Consider the following 25,326-nt stretch of genomic DNA (forward strand, 5'->3'; position numbering starts at 1 on the left):
GAGACCAGAGACGAGAGGCGTGGGCGTGGGAAAGAGCTTGACTGCCCCAACCCCGACCCTGCAATAATAATAATAATAAATAACACAGCTGCTCTGCTTGGTGGAGCTTTGGGTAGTTAGTTGGGTGGCGTTAAGTGACCAGCACTGCCTCTTATTATTTTTTTTATTTTTTATTTTTTTAGTCGACCAAAGCTCCGCTCAGGCATGACATTACTGTCTCCAATAAAAATGGCTGCTCTGGCTGTTCTTTTTTCCCGCTGTTTGTTTGCTGCTGATGGTGATGATGGACATGAGCATGGACAAGGGTATGGCCCACGGTCACATCATACTTACTCTTACTTCTCACTACGGAGTAAAGCTTAAGAGACTTACTTACATACAGCAGGGCTTTCCACTATGCCATAACTAGCCAGGACAGGGACCAGCTCCGTGGTGGCTGATGGCTGATGGTTGAAGACGGGTTAGGGCGATGAAGTCATCCCGACACCATAGTTTTTGTTAGTCAAAGTCCTCACCAGCCACTTTTCTCCAGGCTGCTTCTTCCGTTTCTCCCTTGGGCCCCTTCCTTCGCTTCTTGCCTCTCGCTCATTCTTCCATCATCATCCATCATATACTTGAAACGGCCGTTGCTGGGTATCAGAAGATGGGGTTTCCAAAAGATGGGACGCAGGAGATCTCCGTCGGTGAAGCTCTCGGATGACGGCAGTCCTTTCAAGTCCCATCCATCCCCTCCCCTCCCTCCCCCTTGCTGTCAATTCCTATCGCTGTCGGCTGCCATAACATCGTCATATCATAGCCATCACCCAGGTAACCACGGAGGGAAACTCCGTATCTTTTCTTCTCTCCCTTGTTGGGAAAAAGCAAGCTGCATCGACGACAGCACTGGTGCCACCATCGCGCATGGACTGTACATACTTACAGCGCTTTTTACACAGCACTCTGTACTCCGTACATCAATAATATTATTTATCCCGCTCTCAGTTCCTATCCCGGTCTGGTCTGGTCTGGTCTGGTCCGTCCGACGTGTTCGGATCGTTGCGCCTCTCGATGGCCGATCGGTTGGAGCTCGCTCACACACCTCCGTGCATATACCTATATGTAAGTATGCACGACTGCGAGCTACTTACCAGACCGAGTTAGAAGCTCCCTCTCTTGACAGCCATCAAAAAAGGAACAAGAGCGCGCGTGCAGACGTCGAACCCGCTCACTCATGCTGCTGGCTCCATACATCATAGAATAAATAAATACTCGCGCTACTGCTCTCATAATTCTTTTTATGAGCCTTGTTTTGTCGGTCAGAGACGGTTGCGCGGGTCGAGTTCGCCACTCTCTTGATTGCTGGTGGACTGTTGAAATTAAACTGACCCAGTGCGCCCCCCCCCCCCCCCTTTCCCCCTTCCCCCCGTCTTTTTTTTCTCCTTTTCTTCGAACGGTCGTTTTGGCGCGCCCGCTCTCTCTCTCTCTCTCGCTCTCTCCGGGCGTTTCCAGCAGGTTGATTTCGAGGACTTGATGTTGGTTTCTTTTCTTTTTTTCTTTTTCTTCTTTTTTTATTTTTTACCAGGTTGGAAAACTTGTTTTCTGTGTTGGTTTTTTTTTTTTTTTTTTGGGCGAACTGTACTTATGTAATTCGAATTACATAATCTCGCCAAACCCCCATGGACAAAAGATACTCCGAAACCTTGATGACCGCCCGGCATGTCCAGCCAATCACAGCCCAGCTGCAGATCCGGCTGACCTAAGAGACTCGGCTGCAATCATCATCACCATCATCGCTATCCAGTGGTTATTGGTAGCGAAGTTATATCTCTCCTTGATCGGTTGGCATTGCATCGCTAGGCAGCATTTTAACGGAGTAATACCTCGTCTGCTGCCTTGGGGGTGCTGGATACTGGGTACTCCAGACACGTCGCCGGCCTCCGGATACCCATCCTTGGGTTGGCTGTATCATAACCTGCCCCTTGATTTCAATCGAGGCCCTTCAAGATCCCCGGGAACACTTGACATTTCATGGCTCTCTCGTTGTGCTCAAAATTATGGAGTTTTGTCGGCCCCTGGCCCGCGGAATACGCAGGAGACTGTCATTGTTTCCCTACCCGCCATTTCAAGCTTCTGTATCACCACCATTATTATTGCCGAAGATTTTCATCCACTGCTCGATGATCAGAAGGATACCCGAAGAGGCCCATGATTTATTCGACTATACCTCGGGAAGATGGATGTCTGTTGAGATAGCCTTCCATTACCTCTGGTCACCAAGTGTATGAGACTAATTATCTGCCTGCTTTTCAAGCTACAATGATGCCCTGAGACACTCCGAGAGACGGCGCTGCTTCGACATTTCGGAGCTTAAACGGCTCGCTGCTGCGTCCATACACCAGCGAACGGAAGATGTTGCCAAATTCGAGAAACTTGCCGAAGGAGGCTTCAACCGAGCCTTCCTCGTAACCATGCGCGATGGCTTTCAGTTGGTTGCCCGCATCCCTTATCCGTCGACAGCACCAAAAAACCTCCTCGTTGCCAGTGAAGTAGCCACTATGGGTTTTCTTCGCTCCCATGGTATACCCGTTCCAAAAGTCTATGGTTACTCGACAGTGTCAACCAACCCGGCGCGCACGGAGTACATCTTCATGGAACTTATCCGCGGTAGGAACCTAGGAGACATCTGGTTTGACCTGTCAGAAAGACAGAGGATCACCGTTGTTTCTAAAATTGTGGAGCTGGAGTCCCGAATCTTTGCTCTGCGGTTTCCAGCAAGTGGAAGTCTTTACCATTGTGGTGATCTTCAGGGTGAAACCGCCAGAACCGCCGTTCCCACCGCCGACCATTTGTCCGGCGAGAACAATTTTTGCATCGGGCCCGATACTACACTCGGATTGTGGTTCGGCAAACGACTCGCACTATCGGCTGAGCGCGGTCCATGTAAGTTCTGGTGTTTTTTCACAACTGTCATTATCCGCAGTCTGCGTAGTTATAGCCAGCCATTAACAAATTTACCAGACAAGGATTGTTTGGCTGCTCTGACGGCGGGCGCTGAGAAGGAGATCTCATATCTGACTAAGTATGGACGACCTATCCTACCTCTCCAGCGTCTTCGGCGGGAAATATACGACTACAAGCCCCGTTCACACCTAGATCACTTGGTGAATTTGAGACAGTATCTGCAAATCGCACCTCATCTAATACCACATCATGACCCGGCACTGGCCCGCCCAGTCATGCGGCACCCAGATCTCCAACCCAGCAATATATTCGTCACTGACAAACTTGAAATTACCGGCTTGATTGACTGGCAGCACTCCGCCATACTTCCACTCTTCCTTCACTCCGCTATTCCAAACAGCTTCCAGAACTATGGCGACGAGATATCGGAATCAATGCAGCTGCCTACCCTACCAGCCAACTTTGACGAGCTCGATGAAATGAAACAGTGTGCGGAAGTAGAACTCCTACGCAAGCGCCAGCTGCACTACTTCTACCTTCGAGAAACCGCCAAAATGAATCCCGAACACTTTAATGCTCTGATGAACGGGCTGAATACTTTAAGGCGCAAGCTTTTCCATCACGCCAGCGAACCCTGGGATGGCGATAATGTGACTCTGAAAGCTGACCTGATCTCATTAACAGAGAAATGGCAACAGCTTACTAGCAGCTCCGGCTCGGAAGTACCCTGTCCAATCACTTTTTCGGAGCACGAGGCTGCTGCGTGTATCCAGCTGGACAAAGCCCAGGTAGAAGCCGATGAACAGTTACAGGCTTGTAGGGAAGCTATTGGAGTAAGCACCGAAGGCTGGGTCCCCCTTGAGTTTTATGAAGAAGTGAAACAGCGTGAGGTAAAGCTCAAGGCCGATGCTCTGGATGCCGCTGAAACCGAAGAGGAGAGAGCGAGGACAAGAGAGCACTGGGTATTTGACGACTTTTGCGAAGAAGACTATCTTTAAATATGGTAGGTATGCATACTCAGGTATTGTTAAATCTCTACATGCAAAGTAATGGTATGAAATCCTTTCGCGCTAACATCTAACTCTTCTTCCTTCTTCTTCCTTTTTTTTTTTTGTTTTTTTTTTTTTTTTTTTTTTTGACCCGGTATTTTATTAAATGGATAAAATAGGCCACTTTGCCTCTTTCAAAGTATTTCCTGCTCTCAACGGCCATTGAGTTTCCACGTCCCCTTATCATGGGGAGGACCCGCGTCCTCCACGCCGCTCCAGATTTTCGGCGAAAATACTTGGCTTCTGAGCCTTCAGGAGAGTGATGTACTCTCTCTCCTCCGCACTCAGCGTATTAATCGGGATCGTCTGTTCGCTCGCCCCGTCGAATGATAGCAGGTGTGATACCCCTATCCGGGAGGCGCTATGCTCCAGAACAATCTTCAAGTCCTCCACTGTCGGAGCAGCAACGGGGTACGCCAGCCACGGCTCGACACCGGCGGCGAATAGGGCTAGCGCAATGGCCACCCATCTTTTGGTAGCCGCGTTGCTCACGACACCGGGTGGCTGCCGGAATTCCACTGTACCACATCCACCTTCGCGCGCGTTTCGGAAGTTCCAAGCCACAGTCTTGTTGGGAGAAATGTTCTCCCACAATTCGGATTTGTCGGAAAATCCTTCGATCCAGGCCAGGAGAACTGGCCGCCCAGCCATATATTTGGCCCTGAGTTCCGGAATGATTTCTGCGTTCGCGTGGCACCAATCTGTGCCACGCCTGCCGGATGGTATCAACGCCGTGATGGCGGGCTGAAATACGGTGACGAATGCAGTGAGCTTTTTTAGTTGGGCTAAAGTGAACCCCCCTACAGGTGAGAAATGTATGTGGGCTCCGCAGGACGGGTCACCCCGGACTTCGAAGCTGTCCGTCAACGTGTACCAGAAAAGGTTTAACTGATTCTCCCACGGTTTATCAGTATAGAGTATGCTGGTGATTATTTCCACACCAACTAATGATACCCACGGTCAGAATTTAGGGTGTCTTGATAGAGAGAGGAAAGTAACCAAAGCACTCACAAAACCCATCTTTGGCCATAATTGAGGCGTCGGCAGCCACCTGCCATTTTTCCTTGTAATCACTGTCCTCGTTGTATAGCTCAACTGGCAACCTCCAAAGCAAGCACTGCTCAACAAGTGTTTTGTGTAATGCAAGCATGTTGATCCTTGGGATATTCCCCACGGCATAACCATGCTGGGCAGCTACTCCTAGCATGTGGGGTTTGGGCTTTATGAGGAGTTCTATTTCAACCCCAAACGAGGCCATGTTTTCGACACGTAATAAGAAAGATATAGATGCGGATGAAGGAAATATTTCGAGACTTAAGGGAAGAGTAAAAGAAGAGGGTAAGAAGATTCAGGCTTGGGATACGGTGCTATGGAGGAATAAGTCGATGACAGTGAAGTTTCCAAAGTAGTGACTTAGAGAGAAGTGGTTGGAAGCTATAGTGACCAGGTAAGAGGTGACTTCTTATATCTATTGGGATCATATCTTCAAATATGCTATCTACTTATCCAGGTCGGTACAAGGAGACAGGCTCAGGAGAAGGAACAAAGAATGTTGTGTTATGCATGTATGTGTTTTCACTCCATGTGAATAGCCACGGGTATCCACAGGCCATTATCAAAGCTTCCATACAAATGTTTTCATACTGTGTGGATAGCTAATGGATATTCACAGACTGTTATCAAAGCTTCCATACATGTGCTTTTACTCTATGTAAATAGCCGTGGACAAATTAAATGGAATAACTATGAAGCCTTCTAAGGAATCAGGTAATCTAGATAGTTCTAAGAGGGTAACTTAGAGTGTTTGCTAGAAACCAAGAGGCTGCAGGCCTCCGGTTGAAAGGATGATAGTTATGTTCTTTATTGGCAAGTAGATTAGGCAAAGCTGGCTGCAAACCATCTACCCAGACAAATGTAAATAGTTTGCCTCTTTTGAAGAAAGCAAACTACAGGGCCTAGGGCTCCAGCCAAAGCAGTCACATGATTGACAGTTCCCCCGGACCTCATGGATAGTCAGTCAGTGATGTCATCTTTGACTCACTCAAAGACTTACAACTACTAAAAGCAAGGGGACAGTCCGCAGTCTTCTGCTGCTGGCTGTCCGATTAGTTATTTGCTATATTCTTCTAAATAAACCACAGACAAAAAGAACAGCAGCACTTTCACTATCAACATACACCTGTGCTAGGCCAGACAGACCGACAGAAGTTGTCGAATTCTCAAACAGCTCTCACCCGTCAAGCTACCTACATACCTACCATGGACCTGGATCCGGTCGAATACCCCGTCAACAGCCCGCAATGGAGACGGGAAATCTCTCGACTAAAGGCAGAGAAGCCGGACCGATACAAGCCAGAGCAGTGGGAGGAGGCGCGAAGGAGAGGGCCGTCTGAGTGGCACTGGGAGGCACCAGTCCTTCTGAGGGGATTGCTCGACACCCCTGAGAAGATCCAAGAGCACGCCGGCCTGTCTGAAGCGCCCAGGGTGCGGTCCGCCCGGACAGTTCCGGATAACCTCATCCACCCCGCGGACAAGCTGGAGACTGTACAATACTGCATGGTGGACGGGGAAGGGTACTGTAGGCTTAGGGAACGATACCAGAATATCAAACTCACGACTCTGCTCATCGACGGCGAAAATCGAGCCAGCCACATCTTCTATTCTTAATCCAAACGCCAGCCAGGAGACCTCACTGACTTGGCTAACTATGGGTATGCATTGCGCTTTATCGGCTTGTCATTCTTCGCTCTATTCTTTTTGCTTACTGACGTGTGTGAGTAACTAGTGCAGGGGACTTGGACTTAGCTCACTCCCGCAGCCACTTCACCAGCTGGAAAATCTGCCTAGAAAGGATTTGGAAGCGTCATCTGTTGGTTAATCTTGGGACCATCTATTCTTTTCTTGCCTTTCTCTCCCCTAGTTTTCAATAACTACACATCTTCCGGGATGCATATTGGATATTTCTCGAGATATTTTGTTAGCTGCCGGACTACCATCTATGTTATAGACGCTAAGTAGTTAGTTACAATCCAACATATTATTCGTTACGAGAAAGACCTTTGCAACGACGACGGTACACACACATGCCTGACGCTTTGGTTGCCATGCCGGGAACGCCGAGCAGAAGCCAGGCGTAGTTTAACTAGTGGGATGGTAACCAACCCGCTTCTTTGCATCACAAGATAACTATCCTCTGTAGGGAGCAGCAGCAGCAGTTAACTAGTTAGTAACTAGACAAATGCTATGGTAGTAAAAGTCTCTCTCTCTTTCGATAGTTTTATATCACCCTCTCCCCCAACGGCGTGGAGTAATGAGTAAGTTAAACTTGTTGACTAACCAGCGATACGAAAAGGCGAGTGGCCATGCAATAAACGCTGATGCTATGTAACCCCACGGGGAGAGGTCGTGTGAGAGGCAGGGAGGAGGAGGCTGGCCAGGTGGGATAAACTAACACAACTGGCTCTACTGGCTTGCCGATGTTTCAGCAGCTCGGGCCGTCTGCAGCTGGTCTTAACTGCGCAAGAACAGAAGAAGATGCAACTGCAGCGGCAGCGCGTGTCTAAGCTGGCCGTTGATGCTACCCATCACCGTCGTGGCATCTCTTTCTCCGTCTTTTCTGCGGCCGGCAAACTCCCGTCCGATAAACAGGACAAGCAGAGAGCAGACACAGCTACCATGGCCCAGAGTCGCGCAACTCACTCCCAGGTTGTCTGTCCCAGGCTACGCCGTACGCCTGCAGTCGCCCTGGTTTATTTAGTTAACTAAGGAGTTGGTTAGCCAGAAGTCATCTAGTTATCTCGTCGCCCTTTACCTGCCGTCTCACCACCGTAGAGTAGATATTATAATAGCAGGCCTCTCCCCGTCTGCCTCTGTCTCACTCCGCCTCTGCCTCTGCCTCTGCCTCTCCCCTAGTTGCCCCCATCTCTGGCAAACTCACAGTGTGGTATCTTCACCATCACCGTCGAGCGAGCGTCGCATCAAACTGGGAGAATGTAACCAAACATCGAAAAAGAAAAGAAGAAAAAGCAAAAAGCTCGCGTGTCTCGGGGATTTCTCAAGCCTTCTCTCTCTGTCTGTCTCTCTGTCTCGTCGCATGAAGACACGGATCGCAGTAGCACCGCCGCCAGCAGCAGCAGCAAGTGATAATAATAAGAGCAGCAGCTGCACCGGCTGTGTTGGAGATAAAGAAAAGTCGCATCGACCTCTCGCCGCTTTGTCAGCATCCTCGCTTTTTCCTCTTTACCCGTTAGTTATAAGATATAAAACTTCGTCCTCGCATTCTCTTCTGCTTCTTCTCTTCTTCGACTTCTTCCTCCTCCTCCTCGAGTCTGATCCAATCCAGAGACATCCTCGAGCACTGCGTCCTGCAGCCTGAGCCATGGCTGACGCGAAACCCGACTCTGCGCCCGCCGTCCGGGTCAGCGACAGCGACGATCACGACCACCACGACCAGCAGCAGCTCGCTGACCTCGCCAGGCCCAAGGGATGGAGGTACAAGGAGCTCAAGATCGCGGGCATCGGCCTCTCCTGGTATGCGTCGCCCAGCTTCCAGCTCGTCCTCGTCTCCTTTGTCTGCTTCATGTGTCCGGGCATGTTCAACGCCCTCACCAGCTTGGGCGGCGGCGGGAAGACCGACAAGACGACCGCTGATAACATGGTACGAACAAGCTTCTCTCTTACTTATACACAATTCCCGTAGTTTATTCTTTTCTTCGTACTGTGAATGCAAAGAATATTCTAACTCTACCGCTAGAACATCGCGCTGTACAGTTGCTTTGCTGTGTTCGGCTTCTTTGGCGGCTCGTTCGTCAACCGTCTCGGAGTGCGCCTGACCCTCGCCTTTGGAGGCATCGGATACTGTCTCTATGCCATATCGCTGCTTGTATCTGTCCACTCGACACACGTAGCAGGGTTTAACGTCTTTGCGGGAGCCTTTCTCGGTCTTTGTGCCGGCCTCCTCTGGACCGCACAGGGCACCATCATGCTCTCCTACCCAGCTGAGTCCACCAAGGGACGCTCCTTTGCTGTCTTCTGGGCCATCTTCAACCTCGGCGGTGTCATTGGCTCCTTGGTCAGTTTCTCCGTCCCTTTGCTAAAACACACACGTCTATATGCATCTATACAATGCGCTAACCCATACCGACTTATATAGATACCCCTAGGAGAAAATATCAACGTCAAGGGAAATGTCAACGTTACAGACGGCACTTATATCGCCTTTATTGTCCTTATGGCCACCGGAGCTGTGCTCGCCCTGCTCCTCTGCAATGCAGGTGACATCTACCGCCGCGATGGCAGCCGAGTCGTCATCATGAAGAACCCTACCTTTAAGACAGAGTTCATCGGCCTGTGGGAAACCATTCGCAGCGAACCGTACATCGTCCTGCTCTTCCCACTTTTCTGGTCCTCCAACTGGTTCACCGCATACCAGTTCAGTGCCATCAACGGCGCATACTTCACCACCCGCACCAAGGCCCTCAACTCAGTCCTCTACTGGACCTCACAGATCATCGGCGCAGGCATCTTCGGCGTCTGTCTTGATTCCACAGCTATCAGCCGCTCGCTTAGAGCCCGCATCAACCTCGCTGTCATGTTCGCACTCACCATGGCAATCTGGGGCGGTGGCTATGCCTTTGCCAAGGGATACACACGCGAGTCTGTCGATCCTGAGGCTGGTTACAAGGGCAAGGATTGGGGTGACAACGGTTACATCGGCCCTATGTTCTTGTTCATGTTCTATGGTTTCTATGACGCTGCTTTCCAAGCTTCCGCTTACTGGTAGGCCTCAATCATCTTCCATCTTATTTATTTTCTTGTGAACCCTCCAGCTAACTTCTGTAGGTACATGGGCGCTTTGTCTAACTCTGGCCGCAAGACTGCAAACTACGTCGGCTTCTACAAGGGTATTCAATCCGCTGGTGCTGCTGTCTCCTGGGCCATCGACCTCAAGAAGATAGCCTTCATGTCCATCTTCGCCAGCAATTGGGCCCTTCTCGCCGGTTCTCTCGTCGTTGCTGCTCCGCTGGTCCTCAGAATCAAGGACCATGTCGACATCGAAGAGGATCTCAAATGTTCTGACGAGACCATCGCAGACGTGCTTCCTACCGGCCATCCGGAGAAACACTCTGCCTAGACGGTCTCTCACCGTTTCTCTTCTTTTTCTTTCCCCCATTTCTACTTATTTTCTACTATTTTAATGCCGTTTCTGACTTAACGCGACAATATGCTTCGATTCGATCTACCGTCTTCCAAATCTGACGTTTGCTTTCATTCTTGTTACGATGTATGGCGTAGGGTATCTGGCGGGGGATTAGCGAGTTTATACCAATTGGCAGTGGGTAGCGGACTGGTTCATACCTACATCATAAGCCCCCTTTTTCTTATCAAATAACATTGTCGTCCTCTCCTCTCGCTCGTCCGACTGCTGAGCCTCCGCAACAAACTTTTATATGTTAACCTAAAGGAGTTAAGCGTATACTTAAGGTTCAAACTCCAGTCTAAAGTTTCTTAGCTATATTACGTAACAACTTCGTTATAGTCACGTGGAGAAGATCATTAAATGTTACTAAGCAAAGACAACGATTAGTTAATCATTAAAACTCTAAAAATTTCGCCAAAGTTATGGAAAAACGACGATGATTTTGAAAGTCAACCAACGGAAGATTAACCAGACGAGTCGCAATGGCCGTTGACGAAAAGGAAATAGGCCAGGTGCCTATAAAAACTATGCTTGAGTCACTCCAACAGTCTTTGTCGAGCGCTACATCATCTCTGCCTGCTCTCGATCCGTCCGAAGACAACACACGAGCCTCCATCATACCTCCAGCCGATGGTATCTCGCTGCTCGACACCAAAAGCGAGATCCTTCTATCCTACCTACAGAACTTGGTATACCTTGTCCTTCTACAAGTTAGACAGCTCTCTTCTTCGACCACAGACAGCTCCCGGCGGAGTACGGAACCAAGCCAAGATGATGTGGTGAAGAAATTGACAGAACTTCGTGTATACCTTGAACGTGGCGTGCGGCCTCTCGAAGGACGACTCAAATACCAGATCGACAAAGTTCTAAAGGCCGCAGATGATCTTGAACGAACCAAGGCGCAAACCGGCGAAAGGGCTGAACGCCGGCGGTCTTCAAAGAGCGCCGGGTCTGATGTTGATACAGCGGATAAGGATGGGAGTGACGAGAGTAATAGCGGCAGCGGCAGTGACGATGACGATGATGATGAGGATGAAGAGGATATTGACGAATTGACGTATCGACCGAATGTAGCTGCCTTCTCCCGTGCAGCAGAAGCCCAGGAACAGAAACAAAAAGCTGCGGCGCAGAAGAATGATGCTATTGGTGACGGAATCTACCGACCTCCAAAAATCAAACCTACAGCTCTAGTTGAGAACAAACCCAGCCGGCGTGCAGAACGTGAAGCCCAACGATCTAAGAAATCCAAAGCCATCGACGAATTCGTCAATGCGGAGATGTCTACTGCCCCCATGGTCGAGCCTAGTATAGGTAGCACCATCCGTGCAGGCGGGCGACATGTTAGCACACAGCAGGATAGGGCTAGGGAAGAGGAGCGCAGAGCCTACGAAGAAACCAATTTGATTCGACTTCCTAAGGAAAGTAAAAAGGATCGAGCGAAGAGGGGAGGTAATCGCCGTGGAGGGTATGGTGGAGAGGAATGGCAGGGTCTCGGCGAAGGAGTTGATCGTATTCATCGACTTACGCAGAGGAAAAAGGATGGAGCTGGTAGTGTACTACAGAGAAGCCGGAAGAGAGCTACTGAGGATGGTCCGAGGAGCGATGGGTTTAATATTGGTGAGAAGTTCGAAAAGAGACGGAAGACAATTGCTAGCTGGAAGCGATAATTCTCATCTACGCCGTCTTAATACTTATACATATAAATTCAATTGTGATATACCAACCAGCCATGGACGTCGACTTCATCGACTTCTCTACCTTTTCGATAACTATCTGACCAGGCGGGAGTTTGGCTGGTGACGTCATAGCTGTCAAGTGAAACTTAACAACATAAAAGTTGGCTGAGAGGAAGCCCAGAGTAAACAACGGACAGACAGACAGAAAGACAGACAAGCCATTGGCCTTTCAGACAAGATGGAAAACCCAGGTACGTATCTCTTAACTAGCCTGGCACCGACTTTTCCTATCTAATGTGGATAAATTGTAGTTGAAGAGATCCCGCAGGTGATCCATCTGCTCACCCAGTCTATCCCCTCAGTGCAGCAACAGACAGTTGAAAAATACTTTACGCCCTCTGCCTCAATTACGCATCCATTTCTACACTCTGGTTCATTCCAAGGCAGCCGATGGCTGATCAGTCGGATATTTCTTTTCTATAAGATCATGTCGCCACATGTTGATCTGCAAGTGAAATCAGTAGGTCAGTATCCTACCACAAACGCCCTTGTCGTACATGCACGGAAAGTCGCTCCATATCTAACATGCATTATAGCGTTTGACCGCGATAACTTGCTTTTATACGTCACCGTGTCCCAAGTCTTCCGCATATTCATTGTCCCTTTCTACACCGCACCGGTTACTCTTACTACGGTGCTGCAGCTCGTCAAGGGAGTAGAACAAGATAGCCCAGCCCAGCACCGTCACAAAGTACCGGTTGTTGAGCTTACCAACTCGAATACGGACCTTCTGGCTTCCTCTACGTCAATCCCGGCAGAGGAATACGCTAGCACTACAGTTGAGCCGTGCAGTTCTACGAAGCCGCTGTATTACATCGCGTCGCAGAATGACTTATACCAAACAAACGAGTATGTGAAATTTGTCATACCATATGGGATTGGGGAGGCGTTTGTTCTATTTTGGCATGCGTTTGCTACTCTATTTTGCGTGCTGGCTTCCTACGTCTTTTGGCCGATTGCATGGGCAGAGGAGAAGGGTATTCTTCAGGTTACCAGGTTTGACAGTACGCTTCATAAGGCAAAGCAAAATTGAGCTAATGATGAATGATGTTACCTGTTGAGTTTATTGGAATGCATGTATATACGTAAATATCAGCCGGACAAATCAGAGCTAATTCAAGTCTATCTACTATTTTATGTAAAGGCATGCAACAATATATACACGCAAGACAGCCTGCAGTCTAGTTGCCACTAACGGATGACCGCGAATCAGCCCCTAAAAGTTCCCTCGCATCATCCTCCTTGTCCACAACAGCCATTGGGAGCACCCTTCCTAGCCCAAAGAACACAAAAGCAGCCCACTTCCAGCGGAAAGGGTTGAAAACCATGACAAAAACAAACCAGTACAGCAACTCAGCATAAGTAAAGAAGTCGAAGGCGCCGGTTGGAGCGAATCTCTTCATTATTCGCGTCATGTCAACCCATCTTTTCATCAAGTATTCGCGCGGACGGCTCAGCGGGTCGATCAAAAACATGAGCAGAAGCCGAGTGTAGATTCCGATGTGGTAATTCCCCACCGTACCAATGGCATTGACAAAGGTGCTATTATTTGTGCATATGCTAGGGTATGCTGGAGGGAAAATCTGGAGGTACCAATTTGGCGGGTCATAAGGGGGTTCGAATACTTCCTGGGGAAGGAAGGAGAGAGAGGGCCGTATAAACCCCGTTGCCATGATAATGATGTCTGCTTTGACGAATATTTCGTGGCCCGGTCCGGATTTAGGAACACCTTGAGCCCGGTGGTTGAAGGAGATCCCGTCCTCTTCGACAGAAAGGATGTCTCCGCGTAACCAGCGAGCCTTACCTGCACGTATCAATTCAAACAGATCCGAGTTCACCATTGGCGTGTCGGTAAACAATCCCTTGCCAGACGGGGCTATGTCTTCCAAGTCGCGATAAAAGAGCTTGCGCAACAGAGTTTCTGGAATAAAGGATAGAATGGTCTCCTGGCCGAAAATGTTGCAGGCAAGGAGGACGTCAACGACCACGTTCCGCGGTATAATCCATTTATCCGACCGTGATAGGACATCTATGTTTGCGGCACCGGCATTAACGGCAAACTCCAAGGCTTCGACAGCACTAGCGCCTCCACCGACAACAACGATACGCTTTCCTTTGGCATCTAACCCATCCAGCTCGGATGAATGGTACACTTGTCCGGTAAACTTATCTTGGTGCGGAAGGGTGGGCATTTTTGGATCACCACAGCTCCCGACAGCAGCGACGATACCGTCAAAGGTGCCATGGGTATCTTCGTCATCGTTGATAACCCATCTTCCTTGGTCGTTCTTCCTGGTCGATTTAACAGGGGTGTCAAATACGGTCTTGTCATCGAGGTGGTAAGTCTTCCAAAGCTCGACTATCTGGTCTTTAATCTGCTGCTGATTCGGGTACGCATCTTTCCACTTGACTGAAGGATGGAATCTGAACATGATACTATGAATTTGCAGAGAAGACGTAGAGTTCACTCTCTACTTGCACGGTTAATATTTCACCTGCTTCGAAAGATATTGGGGAACACATACGCTCCAAATGCCGCCTAGGCCTTTGTCTTTGGGCCGAGCCTCGAATATTTTCACATCGAACCCATGGCCAACACAATGAGCCGCAGCTGAAACGCCAGTCAGTCCGGACCCGATAATGGCGACTCGAGGACGACGTAATCGTTTGTTACGACTAGACGGCGGAGGAGCATTGGTAGCGAAGACGTATACCAGGATGTCCTGGATCAAGGTATAGCAGATAATGAAGCATTGGGAGTAGATATGTGCCAGGGAGCGGCCAACGCTGCTGATGAGGGACATCTTTAGCTGCGTCAAGTCACTACACGTTATCGGGATGTGGTAGTGATCCAGTTGTCAGCATAGCTGTGCGGGTGCGGGATGATAGGCGTTGCACGGCGACTTGTTTACTAGATGCCCCTCCAACGGCCTATATGTAATATGGTTGGTCACCCTGAAACTTGGATAGCTACGTTATGTAGCCCGGCATGTTATGACGACATAACTAGTTGATTCGGCTGCTAGTGGAGGCTTTTCGGCCCAATTTTTTTGCAGGTACAGGGAATGTCCGGCATCAGAAAACTGAAGGGATGAATGCCAATCGGTCTTATACAGTTGGACCCTCCGCCGGAGGGTGTTCTCCAAGGGGATTCATCTCGTAATACTCTGGCTGTGTCTCCTGAAATCGAAGGTTAGTCCTAGACGATGTCGGATTGCCGGGCTGGCACAAGAAACTAACTAGTTAACTGGCTAATGGTTAATTAGTTGCAAAACAAAGGGGCTTCAAGAGGTCCTCGAGATCTAAGGTCGCGCGAGCCCCCAGAATAAGTACCTTACCTAGGGACTCAAGGCGACTGAGTCGGCTGTCGTTGGAAGGGAGATGCAGTGACGACGAGCTCGGCCCTGTCCGGGCGGGCGGCTACTAAGTCACGTGAAGGGGCACGGCCCGCCCGGCCTAACCAACGAGCGTCTTTCGTTTCCAACTTCACGTTCTCAACTTCAACTTGTGCAGATAACTAATGGATATCATGCATGTCTTCATCTTTGACATTTATCTTGCAGCCGGGTTTCTATTACGAGGTGGTTACCAAGACCGTTGACTCACGAGTCGTTGGCTCATTAGGTTACTCCTTTTCACGCGCGCTGGCATTCGTCTTAGAACCATGAGTTACCATGACAGGCCGCTCTTCTTTGATACCTACATCGCTGCCATCAAGTGTCGTTTTGGGAGTTCCGTCTTGAAGCTGAGCTGGCCTAAGCATATGCAGTAATAAGTGCCCGTCTCAGTTACTATAAGCCATTGCTGAACAGCCAGAAACGGAATCATCGTTTGTTTCTATATGAGCGGTACCGATATGTTGACCTTTTCCTCTAGAGTTTCTTCACCTAGCTTGATATGTTGTGTTATTTCTGCAATATACAACCATTTCTTCAGGCATAGACTAGCCAGATATATTGGATTCAACCTCGATTTTTCATAGATCGAGACGCAGAGTGCCTGGTTCTCTCACCTGGTCACACTATAGATCCACCATCCGCAAAGTAGGTACCTCTGCCTCGCGCTATTTCTCGCATAGTGGAGCCCAACCCTGCGGCCAAATATATATATATATTTGGCCGCAGGATCTGAGATACGGAAGGGCCGTGGAGCTGAGGCTACGGCTCAGCAGATCTTGCGAAGATTGTTCGTTGAATCTACAAGGCTAGATCATCACCACTCAAACGCCATATATTGACTGTTTATCGACTTCCACTCTAATTACTCCCAGCTTTGGTATGGGGTCGATCATGGTCCATAGCCACCTAACCTAGGGTGTATGGCTTCGAGCTGCGATTATGCGCCACTAACTTTTCGGCTAACTACGTTATGCCTAGGCCTTCGATCGTATGGTCATGCTTTATTTGTTTATTTCTTATTATACCAGTGCTTTAACGATTCTAGATACATAACCAACGCAATATCTAGGAAGGCACACACAATCACTGACGTGTCTGGCCTATATATTCTTGTCTTTTTCCTCTTGATCAAGAAAATCGTGACCGAAATCATTCCTTTGAAGGCTTCAGGGTCCCTTCGTCTTCTGGCTTGCCTAAAGCTTTGGCTGTTGCACGTTTCAATTCTTTGGATACCGTTATATCAGACGGCTCAGGGCCAAAATAGCGCCCTCCCGTGATCTGGGTAAAGCCAAACATGAGCTTGACGTCCTCCAATTCTGGCACTCCGTGAGTGTCATATGCCTCCCACGAGGGGAGAACAGGCTGGAACCTAGACTTTTTCCCAGTGACTGTGGCTAGTTAGCCCTCGTTTCACATATGGGGAGAAAAAAAAAATAACAGCAAGATGTCTAATTGCTTACTTTCTTCAAAGTTAGCCGCCAGCTCATCAAAGGTGATCATATCGCTCATGGCCTGAATAACCTGGCCCTTCCATCGAGTAGGGTCTAAAAAGACGCCATGGACAATGTCTCCGTAGTCATCTGTAATGCTTAGGTACGGTACCCTATTATCTCCACCCCAGTGAGGAACCTTATAACTAAGATATCCTTCATCGTCAGGGAAAAAAGGGAAGCCACCAAATGCAGGAGCGATCTCTTTCGCAAGGAAGTTTTCGAGGTACCATGCAGCGTTAATAGGTGTAACAGTCTGGAACTTCCCACTCTCCTTTGCATATTGTTCAGTCTTGTACTTCACTACAAGACTTCATTAGCTAACCAACCGACCAGCTAATTGACCAACATTTGGAAGGATCGAACTCCTTTCTACTTACTCTCCATGGCCTTCATCCTGACGACGCCATCCGTCATTTCGACACATGGTGGGCCAGAGCTGTAAACCAGATGTGGCACACCCACTCTAGCTGCAGCGTCGATGATCGATTTACCAAGGTCGAATTCAGTAGGTCCGTTAGGATTGCTCCATATCTCGTCGTCTGAGTTTAGATTGAGATATAGCCCCCAGGCGCCCTCGAATGCACGGAGCATTTCCTCATGGTTAAAACCATTTCCCTGTACTACTTCAGCTCCTGCTGAGGCCAATGCCTTACTGGCATCTGAGGAAGGATTCCTAGTAACGGCGCGAATCTTGAAAGACGGATTCTGAAGCAGTGAACGAGCAGCAGAGCCGCCTTGGTTGCCTGTGGCACCAATGATGGTAATAACACGCGGCATTTCCGGTCAAGTTTCCAGTGAATCTCCGCAAGGATTTTCGATGGGGATGTTCAACGAGGGGAATGGGTTGACCTGTCAATTAATTCTTACCTGAAAAGCCAAGCGTAGGATCCGGGCCCCTCCCGCCGAGTGTTTCCTCAATCTCCTCCAGCTAACCAATGAGCTGTCAACGGCTAACGAGCTTCCTCTTGACTCTGAGAGAGCTGTCTTCAGAAGTGCCAACAGAAGACAGCCTCGTATTCTGGGGACAGCGGGTCAAGGCCAGCCCACTCATGCATGCTACATAGTAACTAGCGAAACAGCCTAGAAATATGCAATGTCAATCGTTCGGCGCCTCGTTTCGGAGGTTCCAACCCTTGTAACATTCACATAACTAACCATTAGTTATCCGGGTGCCCGCTTTCTGAGCTTTGGTGGCAGTGAGGCTCTTAACTTTCGCGTGCTTGATCCTCTCTGAGCATGAGCGCTTGCATAGGCGAAAGTGAGAAAGCCTAACTCGATATATTTTAAAGACTGAGAAGCTGTACTGGAATGTCCTGTAACTAAGAGGGATTAGGAGTTGTGGGGATGATCTCCCAACTGGCTCATCCCGGTTAACTGGAATGTGACGGCAATAAAGCTAGGATGTGGATTCCCCGTCTATTTCTAATTGACCTCCGAGCTAATATCAAAGCTTTTTCCCCTTGACGCAAGGACAAAGATGGGAGGTGCCCAAATCTTCTCAGGGGCCATTACTCACTAAGTTAACTAGCCAACTTCTTACAACATTGGCAGTCGATACTCCAATTCAAAAATATCCATGGACTGTACCTTTCGCAGGGCCTTTTGTGTTCAAACCTTGACCAATGTAAGCACCTTTTTTGAAGTCAATTGGGGTCCTCAATTGTAGTTCTGTTGGGATTAATATTTTCCTACTCTTAGAATGGCAGAACGTATAAATCTAACTAGTTCACCAGATAACTAGTTAACTAATGGAGCAGGTTCTAGTATTAGCAACGGAGAAAAGAACCAACACTTCTCTGATAACTAACAGTTAGCTATTCAGCCACGGATCCTGCAGTAGTTCCTTCGCTGTTTTCCTATCTTCAGGTCGCCACTGAAGCATCCCTCTCATGAAAGCTATAAACATCTCCTTACTTTTTCCGTCGAGAAACTCTTCCGACAGCTCTAGACTGACCCCCGTCGGAATTTCTAGGTCCTGTTTCCATTTCCCTGTAAGGTTGTCTTCGTAAGTTTTCCACCAGGTGCACTGAGCGAGAAAATACTTAGTTAATACTTACCATCGCTTGTAAAGAACTCATGGCTTCGTTTCCCACGTTGGAGCATATCTAAAGGTGGTGGCCCTAGAAAACCCATAACTTCTGCAAGATGTGCCCGGGTCGAATACCCTTTGCCATCAGGGTCATTTCCGTAGAAAAGATGTCTCCCCTCAAGCAAATCCCACACCTATTTTTCCAAAGTGATTAGTACTGATGATGAGGGAGAGGAAGAAATAGGCAAAGCATACCATGGCACCAACATTCCATATATCGACCGGATAGCTCCAATCAGTCTTCAGCATGACTTCCGGGCACCTATAAACATTTGGCTGTGCATCGTGGTTCCTTTTCTCATCTCCTCGTACAGCAGAGCCAAAATCACTTAAAACAGCTCGGCCAAATACCTTCGGCAAGTCAAAACGGCGTGACGTGTAAATTGGCAAACCATTGACGATTTTGCGGGGTGAAGGACTCTTCAGCTCAGCTTGGGTAAAACTTTCAAGAATGGACTTGTCTTCTATTTCCTGGAGAATGTTATCGCTTTTAATGTCTAAAGGAATGCAGGTTAGGATAGCTTATTTTGACAAAGCCTCGAGGATAACTCTTACCTGTATGGACAAGCTTGCATTCTGTGTGTAAGTAGTCAAGTGCAAGAAATATTTGCATAAGACCAGATTTGAGGAGATCTTCAGTAAATCGATGATTAGGATTTCGATAAAGGAGGTCCCTGAAGCTCTCCCACATTGGCTTCTGAACAAGGCACGAATGGCTACCACATGATGAGAAGATTGTGAAGATATCTAGTGCTTTTCTGATATGAGCATGACCAGGGTGCCGTGAACTCCCTTGGTTTAGTTTCTTATAGATCTGAAACTCTTCCTGGTTATCTTCGCCGAGAGTGTAGATTTTGAGTGTCACATATCTATGACCTCTGGTTGTTTCAGTAGGTCAGTGTTGGATTACGATAAGTAGACATGCAATGACTTACTCAAGATCGCGAGCCAGCCATACAGTCGAAGTAGTCCCAAAACCAAGTTTACCGATAACCTGGTATCTGGAAGTAAGCACGTCGCCGATGTTAGCAGGATAATATTGTCCCTGTTTGAATTGCTTAAAACGTTCCTCTTCAAGCACCACCGAGGGAGGAACGGTCTCGAAACCGCCAGTAGGAAAAATAATGGGAACTAAGGGAGGTTTTCGAAGCGCCTTTGTAGCCCATCTCATGATATTAGCCATGCTGGGCATTCAAAAGAAGAAGAGGTTGGTTTAAGTGAGACAGGGGTGATAACTAACTAGCGTGATGAGTTTACTTTTATCTAACGACGGCTGAGATTGATATCATCAGTAATGGTTATAAATACTTGATCAGTCTGCTGCATTCGCGTGAGATCAGATCCAGAAAATAGCTGAAGAACAATCTCTTCAGTCAGAACCTACGTTTATATTGCGCTATAGCCACAAAAATGGAAATGGCATACGATGATTCGGCTTGGGAACGCAGTGACACGATCTTTGATAGCTTCAAGAAAAAGGCCTCAAGCCCGGATGTTCTGCGAGCTGTCACTGAATTTATGGCAGCTAAATACCCCGTGTCTCAACCGAATGACCGTGCCCGTATAATAGGCGTTGGCGCCTTCAACTTCTGTTATCGTATGGAGTTTGGTAATGGAACATCCTCCCTTTTACGCTTCGCGTCCCCTGGGCGTAGTATGTTCCCAGAGGAAAAGACCCAAGCGGAGGTTGCTATCATGCTCTACCTCAAGGACAATACTGATATCCCTATTCCAACTATCTTTGACTGGGGCATGGAAGGACCCTGTGATATGGGCCCGTATATCCTGATGGAGTTCGTCAGCAGCGCTTCCAACCTTACGGCAAAGCTAAGAAAACCTGGCTATGCCAGAGAGGACCGTCCTGTGCTCGACCCCGATATCAATGAATCAAAGCTAGAGCTTTTGTATGGTCAAATGGCTGACATTACGTTACAACTGTCGAGGTGTTCTTTCAACAAGATTGGCTGCCTAGCTGCTGGGCCCGGCGGCTGGGCTGTCACAAAACGTCCATTGACAATGAATATGAACGAGCTTGTCCAACTCGGTGGTTATCCCAAGGATTTGCTACCATCGTCTCCTTTTACATCTGCATCCGATTATTTAAAGAACCTTGCTGAGACTCAATATACACATCTATCAACACAACGTAACGATGCCATCTGCTCGGAGGAGGATTGCCGCCGTAAATACACCATCAGAAAGATAGTACTTAAGCTCGCAGAACAGTCAAAACTCATGGGCCAGGATACCATCGACCACAATAAATACAGACTTTTCTGTGATGACCTCCGGCCAACGAACGTACTTATCGACGAGAACTCCAAGGTCGTCGCCGTGATTGACTGGGAATTCACATATACTGCGCCCTCTGAATTCACGTATAGTCCTCCATGGTGGCTACTTTTGGAAACACCAGAAGACTGGCCTTCAGGCATATTAGACTGGGCTGTAACTTACGACTCACGGCTTAAAGTCTTCCTTCGAGCGATGACGCGGCAGGAAGATATCGCAATCCGTGATGGGCGATTATCTGATAGGGAGCGGCTCTCTGAAAGGATGTATAATAACTGGAGCACTGGTGCTTTCTGGATCAATTACGGTTTACGGAAAAGCTGGGCTCTAGATATCGTTTGGCCCTTCATCGACCGGGCGATATTTGGTGGAGAACAACCACACGAGCAGAGAATAGCCTTGCTTGAGAATAGAATCCAGCTCACCGACGACGAGCGTAAGGAAATGGATGCCTTCGTTCAACGCAAGTTAAGGGATTTGGCAACTTAGACTGGAAAGGAAATGAAAGTGATGGACCTCAAGCCCATTCATGTTTTGCAGATATGATGAAACTCTATAAACTGATACATAACTACAGGAAACCATGACGCATCTTTCTATTATCGCAATGTAACATTCATAGATGAAGAAGGTAGTCTGAATTGAGTGTTGATATGACTCGGCCTGGCATAGATGGTGATATCAAAAGAAACTCCCCTGAGGGAGAATGAGATCGGTAGTCAACAGCGAGAGTGTGCTGTCCAATAAAAAAGTTAACTTTATATTATTGGACGATACTCTTCCAATTTTTATCATTGGCTGAATAAAAAAACTTCCAAATGATATTATTTGCCAGAAATTCCCAACATCCATCCAATGAAACCTGCCTTCTGAAAGTTTATTCCTCCATCAACTCCTCCCATGCGGCTTAAAAACAGGATAAACACAAGCAACAGCCAACAGCACCGACGAACTGACAACACACGGAGGGAGCCAGCTAACCTACTTACCCGCTAGCGAAGGGTTAGTCAACGGAGTAAGTGATTTATTACCAATTTCCAGGTTGGGCCGGCCTCCTTACGGCAGCGCAGTAGCTGGAAAACCCTGCCTCCGCTCGTTAACCACCCATCGTTTAGACTCGTTTCCGCACGGAGGAGTGAACCGATACTCAATAGCTGAGGATTACGGCCCATTGCGGACAAGCCACTACTGCTGAGACGATGCTACCTTCAGGATGATATTTACGCAGCCTAAATCTCGCTCCGCCAGATACCAGTTTAATCAGCATAACGCACCTGGCTCACCAAAAACTTTGACCAAACGGCGAAGCGAAATACCGAGTAAAAGCCGAAGCAACAATGTGGAATACCACTTCCGTCGATACGCCTGTCCTCAATAACTTCCTCGACAGCATTGGAGGTCTTTTGCAGAGCCGTGATGGCACCAAGCTCCAGGACTTCCTGCAGCTTGAGCCCCCCTTGTCTGCCATTTACAACCAGATGACGACAGAATTGCAGCAAAGATACCCGGCTGGAGACGATAAAGATGCAGAATTACTGTCAAAATGTGAAAGCCTGACGGCGGGAGGGCAGCTAGGCAGTTCCTGGCCCGCATTCCCTCCCTTCATGCGTCTATACTTAACATTCTTGAGAGATGTCAATGTGGACAACCTTCTAGAAACATACAACCTGCTCAAAGGTTTGCTAAAGTAGGTTAGATACTGTTCTTACACCAGCTCTGCTCTTACTGATACATTCTAATACTTTAACTGCAGCCAGAGCGTGATTGCTCTCGGTGATAGCCAGATGGGCGTTGTTATCCTGCCAACCGTCTTTTACCTTAGCAAGGTGCTCTCGAAACTTGCAATCGGGCTTGACCGCCAGCCAGAGCTGATAGCACACCTCCTCAGGGACGAAGGAGGAGAGTCGGGGCAGGGCGAGACTGGGGAGAAAGTGACGCTAGTGGAAAAGTCGACAAATATCGTTCGAGAAGCGTTTATCAAATGCCTAACCGACAGAAGCGGTACCTCAGGCATCCACGCAAAACCAGAAGGAAAAAGAACAGGGATATATTTGATGGCGAATCTGTGTCTCAAGCTCCTATTCAAGGTACATATCATGGCCAACGTAATCTGGGCTCATCAGGCTGCTAACGTGAGAACTGTATTTAGTGCGGGAAGCTGCGTAATGCGGAGCAAATGTTTGCAAGCATCAACTCACAGTCACCACCCTTGGAATACTTTCCTGCTTCGCAAAGGGTAACCTATCTCTACTACCTTGGGCGATATCTCTTATCCAACAATTTATTCTACCCCGCCATGATCGTCCTTGAGGCGGCATACAATCAATGCCACCGGCAGGCGCTGAAGCAGAGAGGTCTAATCCTCACGTATCTTATACCGTGTAATATCATCCTTGGCCGTTTCCCATCCCGAACGCTCCTCCAGAGGCCAGAAGCCGAAGGACTAGGAGATAGATTTATACCTCTCTGCCGGTATATTGCCAAGGGAGAGATACATGCTTTCAGAGATTATCTGTCGGTCAGCTCGCCGTCTTCCGAATGGTTAGCCAGAAAGGGACTCTTACTCCCTCTTCGGAATCGATGTGAGATCCTGGTATGGCGGTCACTTACACGAAAAGTGTTTATTCTCGCAGGCTTTCATGGAGACCAGAAGATGCAGACCCAGCGAGGACCGCCTCCTTTTCTCTACCTCCAAAAACTCGAAGCTGCTGTTCGCTGGCTCGACAGCCGTGCACGACATGATCCACATTTGCTACTAATGTCACCGCAAACCAGACAAGCCGGTGTGCAGCTTACCTCTTTTCCATTAGATCCTGACTTTATCCCAGAAAATAACACCCCCTCCGAGATGGCAGATGACTCTACATTTGACGACTATAACCGTCCCGACTGGTACTTTGACCACACCGGTCAGCATGTCAATGTCAACAGCCCTGACGATCGCCCGGTTGACGGGATGATTGATGATATGTCAGGGGTCCCTGATCCATACTCGACGCTTATTCCAGAAGAAGAAGAAGCAGCAGAAGCAGAAAAAGAACACCAACAGCCTGCTATTACCGGCAGCGAAGGAGCAGAAATCGCTTCCTCCCCGCTAATGCAAGAACTCGAGAATGTTCTCGCCTCCCTGCTTACCCAGGACCTGATGCGGGGCTATCTCACTCACAAGAACCCACGGTACGCCATTCCCGGAGCTCGACTGAAGGGAGCCCTTCCTACTGGTTTTCCAAACGTATGGCAGACAATCTATGCACGAGAACGCGAAGATGGCCAGATTCCTGGATGGGTCAAACCCCAGGGCTCTGGCGGTAGTCGTAGGGCTCCAGGGGTGATTCAAGGAGGTGGCGGACGAGTAGTGAACTTGAGTGGCGCCAGGTCTATCAGCGAGATTACCGGGTCGAGCTGACGTGCGGCGAATACATATGTACAACATCCCCTTAACCACGCGAGTGTGCTCGAATACCACCATATCCACCTGCCTAACCATGCCGAGTAAAGCGTCTTCTGAGGGCAGTATTCTCCTTTTTTTTTTTCCTTTTACATGTGTATCTTAAGTTACATTTTGTTTTATTGCATTTACCTGATTCTTACATCTAATCTCTTGTATCTCCTACTCTCTCCCCCTCTACTCCGTATATATATAGATTATTCAACCCCCTAACCCGCCAACTCTTCCGAATTGGACCTTTCAACGTCTCAAGCAGCTCGACCCAGCTTCCGTCCTCGAGACACGCCGTCTCTCCGTCGGGCCCGTTATTTCTCACGTGCTCCTTATGGGGCTCATCGTCGCCACCTACACCCATCTGGGCGATGTAAAGGAGCGGCGGTTCCACAGATCAACATGAGCTCGCTGCATGGACATATGGCAGGACATGCAAGGTACGCGGTATATAGCGATCGTATTAATTCGATAACATTTACGGAGTACGGATAAATGCTTGAGTCTCGAAAGGCATTTCTATTCTGTTTTGGTGCAGAAGCGTCAGTAGCACATATCAATGACGGGCCAACAACGGAGTTGATAACCCTAACTAGCAACTAAGTTAACCAACAAACTAACTCGCGAACGAACTCGCCTACAAAAATAAGAATAATAAACAAGTCAACAAAAGACTAAAAAATTAAGATTA

The 25,326-nt window shown here is 48.4% G+C and overlaps 11 protein-coding genes across 11 annotated transcripts; 7 read left to right on the forward strand and 4 right to left on the reverse strand.

Moving 5' to 3' along the window:
* Positions 1–502: 502 nt before the first annotated feature.
* On the forward strand, positions 503–700 carry TRV_04218 (uncharacterized protein; the record flags this gene model as incomplete). Its single annotated transcript, XM_003021592.1, has 1 exon — positions 503–700. A coding segment is annotated over one exon (198 nt), but the record flags the coding sequence as incomplete, so codon positions are not given.
* Positions 701–2,156: 1,456 nt separating this feature from the next.
* Positions 2,157–3,938, forward strand: TRV_04219 (uncharacterized protein; the record flags this gene model as incomplete). The annotated part of the gene is made up of 2 exons (XM_003021593.1): positions 2,157–2,218; positions 2,291–3,938. The coding sequence occupies 2 exons, from the start codon at positions 2,157–2,159 to the stop codon at positions 3,936–3,938; spliced, it is 1,710 nt and encodes a 569-aa protein (XP_003021639.1).
* A 234-nt stretch (positions 3,939–4,172) lies between these two features.
* On the reverse strand, positions 4,173–5,247 carry TRV_04220 (uncharacterized protein; the record flags this gene model as incomplete). Its single annotated transcript, XM_003021594.1, has 2 exons — positions 4,173–4,933; positions 5,001–5,247. 2 exons carry the CDS (start codon positions 5,245–5,247, stop codon positions 4,173–4,175), a joined length of 1,008 nt encoding a protein of 335 aa, XP_003021640.1.
* A 3,120-nt stretch (positions 5,248–8,367) lies between these two features.
* On the forward strand, positions 8,368–10,122 carry TRV_04221 (DUF895 domain membrane protein; the record flags this gene model as incomplete). Its single annotated transcript, XM_003021595.1, has 4 exons — positions 8,368–8,646; positions 8,743–9,060; positions 9,142–9,767; positions 9,831–10,122. The coding sequence occupies 4 exons, from the start codon at positions 8,368–8,370 to the stop codon at positions 10,120–10,122; spliced, it is 1,515 nt and encodes a 504-aa protein (XP_003021641.1).
* A 548-nt stretch (positions 10,123–10,670) lies between these two features.
* On the forward strand, positions 10,671–11,855 carry TRV_04222 (uncharacterized protein; the record flags this gene model as incomplete). The annotated part of the gene is made up of 1 exon (XM_003021596.1): positions 10,671–11,855. One exon carries the CDS (start codon positions 10,671–10,673, stop codon positions 11,853–11,855), a length of 1,185 nt encoding a protein of 394 aa, XP_003021642.1.
* Positions 11,856–12,102: 247 nt separating this feature from the next.
* On the forward strand, positions 12,103–12,957 carry TRV_04223 (uncharacterized protein; the record flags this gene model as incomplete). Its single annotated transcript, XM_003021597.1, has 2 exons — positions 12,103–12,115; positions 12,176–12,957. 2 exons carry the CDS (start codon positions 12,103–12,105, stop codon positions 12,955–12,957), a joined length of 795 nt encoding a protein of 264 aa, XP_003021643.1.
* Positions 12,958–13,105: 148 nt separating this feature from the next.
* On the reverse strand, positions 13,106–14,728 carry TRV_04224 (flavin-containing monooxygenase, putative; the record flags this gene model as incomplete). Its single annotated transcript, XM_003021598.1, has 2 exons — positions 13,106–14,395; positions 14,450–14,728. The coding sequence occupies 2 exons, from the start codon at positions 14,726–14,728 to the stop codon at positions 13,106–13,108; spliced, it is 1,569 nt and encodes a 522-aa protein (XP_003021644.1).
* A 1,743-nt stretch (positions 14,729–16,471) lies between these two features.
* On the reverse strand, positions 16,472–17,592 carry TRV_04225 (uncharacterized protein; the record flags this gene model as incomplete). The annotated part of the gene is made up of 3 exons (XM_003021599.1): positions 16,472–16,716; positions 16,783–17,115; positions 17,193–17,592. 3 exons carry the CDS (start codon positions 17,590–17,592, stop codon positions 16,472–16,474), a joined length of 978 nt encoding a protein of 325 aa, XP_003021645.1.
* A 1,033-nt stretch (positions 17,593–18,625) lies between these two features.
* On the reverse strand, positions 18,626–20,087 carry TRV_04226 (uncharacterized protein; the record flags this gene model as incomplete). The annotated part of the gene is made up of 5 exons (XM_003021600.1): positions 18,626–18,804; positions 18,873–19,038; positions 19,100–19,401; positions 19,460–19,773; positions 19,840–20,087. 5 exons carry the CDS (start codon positions 20,085–20,087, stop codon positions 18,626–18,628), a joined length of 1,209 nt encoding a protein of 402 aa, XP_003021646.1.
* Positions 20,088–20,314: 227 nt separating this feature from the next.
* On the forward strand, positions 20,315–21,685 carry TRV_04227 (uncharacterized protein; the record flags this gene model as incomplete). The annotated part of the gene is made up of 1 exon (XM_003021601.1): positions 20,315–21,685. The coding sequence occupies one exon, from the start codon at positions 20,315–20,317 to the stop codon at positions 21,683–21,685; it is 1,371 nt and encodes a 456-aa protein (XP_003021647.1).
* An 848-nt stretch (positions 21,686–22,533) lies between these two features.
* TRV_04228 (uncharacterized protein) lies at positions 22,534–24,602 on the forward strand (the record flags this gene model as incomplete). Its single annotated transcript, XM_003021602.1, has 3 exons — positions 22,534–22,883; positions 22,950–23,301; positions 23,346–24,602. 3 exons carry the CDS (start codon positions 22,534–22,536, stop codon positions 24,600–24,602), a joined length of 1,959 nt encoding a protein of 652 aa, XP_003021648.1.
* Positions 24,603–25,326: the final 724 nt, after the last annotated feature.

Source organism: Trichophyton verrucosum (genome assembly GCF_000151505.1).
Source record: "Trichophyton verrucosum HKI 0517 chromosome Unknown contig00331_1.f1.exp, whole genome shotgun sequence".
Lineage (NCBI taxonomy): Eukaryota > Fungi > Ascomycota > Eurotiomycetes > Onygenales > Arthrodermataceae > Trichophyton > Trichophyton verrucosum.